This window comes from Eschrichtius robustus, chromosome 1 (assembly GCF_028021215.1).
Source record: "Eschrichtius robustus isolate mEscRob2 chromosome 1, mEscRob2.pri, whole genome shotgun sequence".
NCBI lineage: Eukaryota > Metazoa > Chordata > Mammalia > Artiodactyla > Eschrichtiidae > Eschrichtius > Eschrichtius robustus.
The window spans coordinates 8603968-8614192 of NC_090824.1; the positions used below are offsets into that span (position 1 = coordinate 8603968).

At 46.9% G+C, this 10225-nt stretch overlaps 1 protein-coding gene and 1 pseudogene across 1 annotated transcript in view; one reads left to right on the forward strand and one right to left on the reverse strand.

Moving 5' to 3' along the window:
* The window catches only part of AK7 (adenylate kinase 7), a 68051-nt gene extending 59455 nt beyond the window's left edge, over window positions 1-8596 (reverse strand). Inside the window, exons 1-3 of the mRNA XM_068541414.1 lie at window positions 8492-8596; window positions 5174-5362; window positions 85-193 (exon numbers count right to left, since the gene is read on the reverse strand). Of these exons, the coding sequence (XP_068397515.1) occupies window positions 85-193; window positions 5174-5362; window positions 8492-8596 (403 nt within the window). The remainder of the gene's footprint in view (window positions 1-84; window positions 194-5173; window positions 5363-8491) is intronic.
* LOC137769081 (large ribosomal subunit protein P1 pseudogene) lies at window positions 2215-2550 on the forward strand (annotated as a pseudogene).
* Window positions 8597-10225: the final 1629 nt, after the last annotated feature.

Genomic DNA, 10225 nt, shown 5'->3' on the forward strand with positions numbered 1-10225 from the left:
CCTAATTTGCCTAGTGTTCCTGAGATGACTCTTAGGTAAAGTAAAAAGTCCCATCCCTGGAGATCAAGGGTGCATCTCACTGACCAGAGACTGCCCAGATGGCTTCCTCCACTTGCTGGGGGTTCTCAGTGATGTTATAAATGATAACATCACACTCCAGCAGGTGCATGAGAAGGTCTTCTCGAGAGATAGCCTGAAAAAGAAAGTTGACAGTCATTTGTCACAAGAACCGAACAAAGTAACCTTAATATTTAGATGGGAATGACAATTTCCAAATGAGATATGTTGCCTGGGTAGTCCCACAGGAAACATTCGCAGAAGGATTTTTTTATTTAAAATGAAATTTTGGCTCTCTTCTGTGTATAGTTTTCAAGTAACAAAGTTTATGAAAATAGCCGGGAACAGATGAATAAGAAAATTGCATAATGATCTTAGGTACTATTTCTGCATGCTGTTTAAACCCCGATTCAGGAGGAAAGAATTAGAACACACTGGAAGAAAATGTGTGAGGCATTTAAAACAAACTCAAGCTCTATGCAAGTTTCTTTGAGCAACTATAGACCATGAATCACTCAGAAGTGCTGATAAGTGATTAATGTGGATTATCTCAGAATCCTCAAAATGGAATTAATCTGGTCTCATTCGAGATGTAAGGTACCTTATTACAGTTGACAGCGGGGAGTATTTTAAAAAAACAGAAACTTTTAATGGTTAAAAATACCAAGTTCTTACATGAGATGAAAGTAACTTTGGTGATCATTGTGTCCAGAGGAAAACACGCAGACTTGGTAAATCATGATTGGACTGATTGAGGGTGAAACAGGCACGTTTTCAAGAGAATGGTCATCCTGACCAGATATTGAGTGACCATGATTGTGCGTTCATTTGTTCCCCCAACAAATATTTGTGGGCCCTGATTTTCACCCCGAGGACAAAGGCAAAATAAATAATGTATGATTGTTGATACTACAGAGTAGTATGTGTGTGTGTGTGTGTGTGTGTGTGTGTGTGTGTGCGTGTGTTGTTGGCAAAATTTTAACGAATAACTAGGGTCTAATGTGGACGAGGGTGCAACTAAGCGCATATGAAGCCTTTGTACAAATTAGAAAAAGGAAACCTGCTCTTGGTGGAAAAATTATAAGGCACCCAGTCTGGGACACACTGTAGCCAGCAGAACACATCACTTTTCAGCCCCTACTCATGCCCATAGCTGGGCATCCTTGTGCAGTGTGCAACCTGTACAGCCCTACATGGCAGCCCCCAATGTAGAAAGGGCTCTCATAGAAGTACATTTGAGGTTTGATGGACTAGGTGAAGTATGGGACTATGGCTCGTAGGAGGTGACATTTGAGCTGGGCTGAAAGGGTGAGTACAAGCTCACTCAGCAGAGCCTGGGAAGTTCACGGACTAGCAGGCCATTTGCTGAGCCAGGCAAAAGCACCTTTCACAGCCTGGACCAGCCTAATGTTTTTCCATCCTCCACTCTCTCTCACCTTTCATGCCACTCTTGCTTCTTCCCCTTGGCTCCCCAGAACCCAAGCTCTAGCTATACCGACGCTTTCTATTCCAAAGCACACCATACACTTTCCCAGGTGCCCCCTTGTGTGTCATTTCCTTGTCCCTTTATCTGCTTGGAAAGCTCTATTCAGCCCTGGAGGTTCAGCCTCAGTCCCAGCATCAGCAGTAGACCCCAAGCTCCCAAAGGAGGGCCAGCTGTGCAGACTCTCCGGATCAGAGGAGCTTAGGGGGTCTTGCTCTGTGTGGCAGGGAGGAGTCTGAAGCCCCATCTGCCTGGCTCTATAGATAAGACTGAGAATTCATACTGCCCTTTTCAGAGTGCTCTGGACGCGGCTGTGTGCACACCTCTGTCATCATGTCACTGTCCTGCTCTGGAGCCACTAGTTTACATTGCAGAGTCCCTGCTAGGCTGTGAGCTCCGTGTTTATCTGTGGGTCTTTAAAGTGCTCAATACTCATTCACTGAATCAAATTCAGGTATAAAGAGTGATCAGTGATGGAGATCCGAAGCAACGCAAATAGCCAGGAGAATGGAAAGGAGGCATTCTTTCGAGAGCGATTAAAGACATGGGTTGAGGCGTCCCTTTCTTCAGCTGCCGCTAAGGTGCTCCATCCTTCCGAGGAAGCTAAGGCCGCATTGGGGCGAGACCCTCACTTCATCTGTCCGGGAGCCCCCACCTAGCACTGGCCCCGCACCATGGCCTCCGTCTCGGAGCTCATCTGCATCTACTCGGCCCTCATCCTGCATGACAATGAGGTGACGGTCACAGAGGACAAGATCTGTCCTCTCATTAAAGCAGCCGGTGTAAATGTTGAACCTTTCTGGCCAGGATTGTTTGCAAAGGCTTTGGCCAAGGTCAACCCAGCGAGCCTCATCTGCAATGCAGGGGCTGGTGGAGCTGCCCCAGCAGGGGGTCCTGGCCCCTCCACCGCTGCTGCCCCCGCTGAGGAGAAGAAAGTAGGCGCAAAGAAAGAAGAATCTGAAGAGTCTGATGATGACAGGGACTTTGGTCTTTTTGACTAAACCTCTTTAGTAACATGTCCAATAAGAAGTTGAGCTCTTAACCACTGTAAAGCAATTATACTCCAATAAAGATGTTAAAAAAAAAAAAAGTTGAGCTCTTTAATTTGAGGTCATCAAGGAGGCACTCTGTGCTCTGGAAAAAACTGGCAGAACAGGACTTCAGACAGACATTTTCAGGAGAAATTTTTATGAACCCCATATCTTGCGTCTTCTCATACCTGGAAAAGCACCGAAGTCATGACTGGAGAGATCTGCTCCTTGTGACTAGCACCGACCTTTTGCTGAGATGTGTACTTGATTGCACGTGGCCCCTTCACCAAAACCGTATGCATACTGACTGCCCACACCCCAACCTCTTTGGAGCAGTTCCTCAGAGCTCTGTGAGAGGCTGTCTCCCAGGCTATAGTCCTCAGTAAACCCCAAATAAAACTGAACCCACAGCACTCGCAGTGTGTGTGTGTGTGTTTTCCAGTCTATAGTGGGAAGCCAAGAGCCCACAGCAATACCAGGCTTGCAGCTGTGACAGGGGCAAGTGCATGATGAATGGTATAAAGGACACTCTTGGTTGTCTACAAACATCCATCTCCTTTTCTTCTTTCCCAAAAGAACCCCAATTTTGTTCAGATACGCCCCTTCTCAGCCTGTGGGAAATTAACTCCACCTTCTAGCTTAAGGGATGGGCCTTACTGATCTCAGGGTAAGTGATTGGTTCAGGAATCAGCAAGTGACTCAACTCAAGACACTGAGATTCAAGGAGATACCTGTGGGGTGCTGCTGGAATGTTCATCCTCCTTTTTCTGAGAACTTCTGGAAGTTCTCTTCATCAGAGTGTTGCTGCGTTTGTGTGCAAAGCCCTGGAATGTTGCCACCTTGCTGCCAACCTGAGGATGAAGTCACCCCCAGAGGAAGACAGAGCTCAGGAAAGGGCAGGAAAAGGAGCTGCAGCCCCTGGATAATGCCAGGCCTGAAGCAGGTGCTTCCTTGAGACCACTAGCCACATAAGCTGATGAATTCCTTATTGATTACTGATTTGCATTGCCTTTTTTTTTTTCTTCTATTACTTGCAGCCCCAAACAGCCTAAACTGATAACAGACAGCAAGGCCCTTAATACAAATTAGGGCAGAGTAGTTTTGTAGAGGAGCGTGAGAGACTTCATTCTGGGTAAGTTGATATAGAAGTGCTGCAGGACATCTGGGGGAGCGGACTAGGAAGCAGTTGGATGTGCAGGTCGGTCAACAGGGCTGGAGAAGGATTTGAAAGGCATTGGCTTGTACAGGGGAGCTGAAGCTATAGGACTGAATAAGATTTAGAAAGGACGCCTATTAGGAGAAGGGAGGGAGCTCTGAGAAAAACTGCATTTAAAGGGAAGGAGTGGATGCGTAAGGGCAGTCTGCTGGCAGCGGCTGCTGGGAAGCGGGGAAGAGAGGCCCTTGGTAATGAGGAGCCGGCTGGTGACAATGGCCAGGGCATCTCCTGTGAAGGGGTGGGGGCTGGAGAGTGCAGGAGTGAGGCCTGCAAAGGTGGCTGAGCCCTCTCTCAAGTTCAGTGGTGGCGGGGCCAGGGGCAGAGAAAGAGGCAGGGAGGCCAAAGTAAGAGTGTATGTGTGTATGTGTGTGTGTGCGTGCGTGTGTGTGTTTCCAGAGAGAAAGATGTGAGCTTACGTAGAGGTGGAAAGAAAGAAGCCAGTGGCGAGTGAAGATCCAGAAGACGGTAAAAGGGGGTAAGTGGTGAGGAAAGTTCCCAAAGATGGTAGGAGGGGACTCATTCATTCATTGACGAATACTTATTGAGGGCCAGTGCTGTCCGTCATCGTGAAAGGATACACATGAGAATAAATGGGGTGCTGTCTCTACTCTCAAGGAACAGATGGTAATAGTGTGACCCACAATAGACAGATAATAACAATGGAGTGAGAAAAGTGTTAGAATCTAGGCAGGTAGAGAGCTCAGAATCTAAACTGGGAGTGGGGAATCATGGAGGGCTTCCTGGAGGAGAAGACAACCCGAGTTAAATCGTGAAGAATGAATAGGGCTGGTTGGGGGAGGGAAGAGGGAAGGCTATTCCAGGGTACAGCATGTGCAAAGCTGTCTCCTAGGATCTAGAGAGCTCCAGGCAGGGTGACGGGAGGAATTAGGCTGGGAGGGTCACCCTTCCTGCAGGTATTTAAGTCCTTGGATGAGGACTGTGTAGAATTTGTCATGTGAAGGCAGCAGTATTTCTCAGTAAGACAGCGATATAATGGTGTTATCCTCGAGTGGCTTATTACCAAAGGAGATGTCTCTTTCACAGATTGCGCCGGCCATGGCCCAGAGCCATGTTGGGGTGATGCAGGGCAGAATACAGTTTAAATACAGGGCAGAGAACTTTATGAGTCTGAAAGTCCAAGTGAGATCCATACTTTCTAAGAATATCTCATTTAAGTTCTGTGCTGCAGGCAAGACTTGAAAGTGGAGAGACAAGGGTTGTTAATTTCCATCACGGGAGGAAGACCTGCCCTCACCTCTCTCCTCAACTTCCCCACCTTCTCACGTTGGCAGGAGAGAGGAGATGAGGAGCAAACACATTGGCAGGGCATCGGAGCAGGGGGTGGCCCTCCCCTTCGTCCCCTCTCAGCAGCCCCTCTGGACTTACATAGTAGGTCTCCACGGCAAAGCTGGGGCAGGGGGTTTCGAGCGTGGAAAGTGTGCCAACGATCTGGAACGTGCCTTCCTTCAGGTTGGCTGAGGAGGCTTCTGGCACCGCTGATTTATCTTCACCGTGCTCTTCCTCCTCTTCGGTAATTTCTTCAAGTGAAGCCCCGACGACAGAGTTAGAAAGAAACTGCAAGCAAACAGGAGTTTCCTGAATACTAAGAACAACGGAGAGTAAGGCCAGTCAATGAATGATGATTCTAAAACCACCTTTACTGAAGGCTTGCTATTGGTGCCACTCATGCTTTGTACACCGGTATCTCACTGAAATTGGTTTAATTCCCACAACGACACAGTGAAGTGTCTATTCACTATTATGACTCCCCATTTCATAGGCGACACAGTGAAGTGTCTATTCACTATTATGACTCCCCATTTCATAGGCGAGGAACTCAGGATCGGAGAGCTTAAAAGCTCGCTAAGGGTATTATCCTTCCCTAGCATCAGGCAGAGCTGGGCTAAATTCACCATGGTCGTTTTGTCTAACAGATAGGTAGAAATGTAATGCGATCAGCTTAGGTAACTTAAATTTGCTAGCAGCCACATTAACAAAAGGAGAAAAAAACAGGTGAAGTTAACTTAGGTAAAGTTTAAATTTTTAAAAATTTAGGTAATGTTTTATTTAACTCAATATATCCAAAACATTATCAGTTTAACATGTCATCAGTATAAACATTATTGAGATATTATATATTGTTTTCTTTTCCCATAGTAAGTGTTCGAAATTTGATGTGCATTTTACACTTACAGTGTATCTCCATTTGGACTAGACACTTTTAAACGTTCCACAGCCACATGGGACCAGTGGCTATGAATAATGAAATAGAATGAGGTTGGCAAAGTTTCTTTTTTTTGTTTTACAGAAGCTGTCTTTGTGAGTTGTTTATGCAATGTTCACGGGTTTCATATATAAATAGAAATAATTTTAATTTATATATTAGACATATAATTTATAGTTTAAACATGTGTAAATAATCATGACGATATCACCCCTTGGGAGTAAAAACACAACAGAATGCCCCACCCCCTTTATTTTGATTAAAAAAACAGTCCAAGTTAATAGACAAGGTGTCAGGTTCAATCTTTTATTGGGGGACTTCTCTGGTGGTGCAGTGGTTAAGAATCCGCCTTCCAATGCAGGAGACACTGGTTCGAGCCCTGGTCCGGGAAGATCCCACATGCCGCGGAGCAACTAAGCCCGTGCGCCACAACTACTGAGCCTGCGCTCTAGAGCCCGTGAGCCACAACTACTGAAGCCCGTGTGCCTAGAGCCTGTGCTCCGCAACAACAGAAGCCACCGCAGTGAGAAGCCCGCGCACTGCAACAAAGAGTAGCAGCCAAAAATAAATAAATAAATAAATTTATTTTTTTAAAAAAATCTCTTATTGGAATCTATTTTTCCCAAGTACGCCATATATATTTTCATTTACCTCTCAAACACACATATTCAATTTTATTATCCCATTTCACAGATGAGGAGATTGAGGCCCAGCAATAAGTAATTTGCCCAAGATCGCATAGGCAGGGAGGGGTGAAGTTGGACCTTCTGATATGACACCCACGGCTGCACAGGTGCCCCGCCCTGACACACTACCCAGAGACGGGGGGGGAGAAGGGGCTGTGGTGGCATTGCCCAGCTGGGCCTAAGGACAAGAGACATGGTTTCCACGTTTTTTTAGGTGCTTTATATTTCTACTCCCATATTGCTTAGTGCAGACAATAGCAATTACTTGGAATTTGAGAAAGTCAAGCCCTGGTTTGTTAAGGAATAACTGGAAATTCTGTTACTGATAAGCTTTGGAAAAAATCTCTACCAACGAAAAGTTTTATTGTGAAAATACTATGTCGTAAAAAATAATCAGAGATCAAAAGGGGATAAAATAAAAAGTTAAATTCTCTTCCCTCCCTCCCTCCTAATTTCAATCATGTCACGTCCCTTTTTTAAGTACTCCAATGGCTATCAATGGATTTAGAACCTAAACCAAATTCCTGACCAAAGCCCCACAAGATCTGGGCCTTTGGGCTTGACTCTGCTTTGTTAATTTATGCAATAAATATCGATAAACTGCTAACCACGTGTGAAGCGCTGTTTAGTTGCTGAGCTGGGCCACATTTTGACTTTCACGGGCCCTTTCCTCCAAAAGTATATTAAAAATGATATTTTATGACTGTATATCTGTAACGACACACTATCTTTGACTCTAAAATTTAATTTGCTTCCTTCCAATTTTAAGAGAAATTATAACATTTGTGTGGCCCCAAAGCCACATGGGTCCTGGGCACGGTGCCTGCTGTGCCCTGGAGCCCCTGGTTCACTGCAGTCTCACCACTCTGTCCTCTGCAACCTTTGCCTTTGCCGTGCCCTCTGGGAACTATTTCCTTGTGCTGGACCCTCATCTTGTGTATGTCAGATTAAATGTCACCTTTCAAGAGAGCTCTTTCATGCAACTCTATGTAAAGCAGCTGAGCTCTACCCCCAATCCACCTCTTCTATTCTCTTTCCTTCAGAGTACTTATCACCTATTGAAATATCTTGTTTATTCTAGTAATTATTTATTGTCTGTCTCCTTCCAGAGGGGCAGGGTCTTCAAGGGTCAAAACCTTTTTTGGCCTTATTTACTGTGCCAGCCTTTTAGTAGGAGCTCGTGAATGAGTGACTCCCATCCCCCAGAGGTGATAACGGTTAAGTGTCTTGTGTATCCTTTGAGACGTTTTCTATATTTAGGTTGTCTGTCTATCTATCTATCTATCTATCTATCTTCTCTATATTTGTATCTATCTTTTTGAAAGACATAAGTAAGTTCATACTACTCCTGTCTTTTTAATGCTTTGTTATTGCATTTAGTTTTGGACTTCTTTTTCCGTCAGTTGCCTGATTCAGACGAGATGGCGGGAATGGAAAGAGAACCCGGTTAGGAGGTCGGAGACCTGGCCCTATGTCCAGGTCCTGCCCCCAACTCCCTAAGTGATCTTGGGCAAGCCCCTTTCTGCCTCGAAGCCTCAGTTTCCTCTTAGTAACAGGGGAGGAACCCCGGCTGGAACGGAGATCTCCAAACACCTGGGCTTCCAGGTGGGGCGCTAGTCTAGCCTGGGTGCAGACTGGGGAGCAGGGGGCATTGGTCGTGCCCAGGACGAGGGAGGGTCTCTTAGGGGAGGCCCTGATAGCGCCCGGTGGTGCAGGCCCTCGCTGGGTTCGGGGGCGGGGGCGGGGGACTGGGAGTTGGGGGCTGGGGTTCCGCTGTGACCCACCGCCGCTCACCTTCCCGATGTTTCTGCTGCTGTATGAGTCCAGCAGGTTTATAAACACCCTCTGGATCCGGATAACTTTCTCCGTCCGGGCAGCAACTTCCTCTTCTTCAGCCATGGTGGGAGCCTCGCTGGTTGCTAAGGAGAAAGCGTCCCTTTGGTTGCCAAGGAGATGGGCCCGCGGCCCTCCGGGGTTGGGGCTAGGGCGCGGGGCGGGGCGTTCCCGGGGCGGGGGGCGGGGCCTCCGGTTTCCCGCGCCAGGAGGGCTCTCGCTGCCCAGGGCGCCAGGCAGACCTGCGTCCCCGCGCGAGCCCCACTCTCCCCTGCTTCACGCCGGGGGCCCTCGGGCAGGGCGCGCCCTCCGTCCCTTTCCTCTCTTTCATTCGGTAACTCCGGAAACACGTCCCAGTGTCCACCTGACACGGAGCACTAAAAATACTGATGAATCTGATGAAAAGGTAAAACCCGCAAGCCTAGGCTTCCCCTGAAATGTTGGAGTGAATTAACGTGCCCCTGTGGGGCGGTCTGACCAGGAGGGCGTGACATAATCTTCTACTGCAAAGAAGGGCTGTTGCCATGGAGTTTCGGGGTCATGGTGTGGTCCACTGTGCTGCCAGTGGCTGCTTGGTCCACTGGGCTCAACTGGTTTAGCAGTTCCGGGGCTGGGGTGGGAGCGGCTAGCAGCCATTTGTGCTGGGGATTCACCCCCATTCACAAAGGGATAGAATTTAGACTTTGCCCTTTCCAAATCAGGTTAGACACGCAGCTGCTGAGATAAACCGACGAATTAAAAGATGCCATTCGATTTGTCTTATCACAGAACCACAAAGGTCACGGTGGACTATATATATATATATATATATCCTGTTATCTTAGAATAGTAAATATTTTTGTGCTTTAAACATTAACTTGTTGAATGTAAATATTTAACACATGGATTGACTGTGTACCTTTTTTTTTTTTTTAAAGACTGATTGCCTCAGAAATTGGAGATGGCCAGGGAGCTCCAGACAGCCTGGAGGTTCTGTCTGGGCACTCAGGCAATTGGGAGACTTAGCTTTGACTTTCAGCTCTGCAGCCATTTGTGGGAGACTGGGGCCAACCTTTTAACCTTACCCAAGCTGTTAAATTGGCTGTAAAACAGGGGTGAAACCACCAACCTAACAGGGCGGTCAGGATTAAACAAGATACATGAAAGCACCTTCTGAAGTGGTCTCCGAAAGTGAAATTGCTTTTTTTCTGCAACGCTAAAGCACACTTCTACAAATGGGAGTTTTTCATTCCTTTTTTCGTCCCCACGCCCCACTCCATTTCCTTTTATACATATGTCTCATTGAAACTTCTGTTTTGATAAAGTAACACTTTGAAATTTTGCAGACTTAATTTGGAAACAGCTTGCTCACAGCAACATTTTTATTTTTTTAAAAATTTATTTATTTATTTATGGCTGTGCTGGGTCTTCGTTTCTGTGTGAGGGCTTTCTCTAGTTGCGGCAAGCGGGGGCCACTCCTCATCGCGGCCTCTCCTGTTGCGGAGCACAGGCTCCAGACGCGCAGGCTCAGTAGCTGTGGCTCACGGGCCCAGCTGCTCCGCGGCATGTGGGATCCTCCCAGACCAGGGCTCGAACCCGTATCCCCTGCACTGGCAGGCAGACTCTCAACCACTGCACCACCAGGGAAGCCCAACATTCTTTTTTTTAATATCAACAAGAAAGTGCTGTCAATTTAAATGTAAAAATACTCATGTA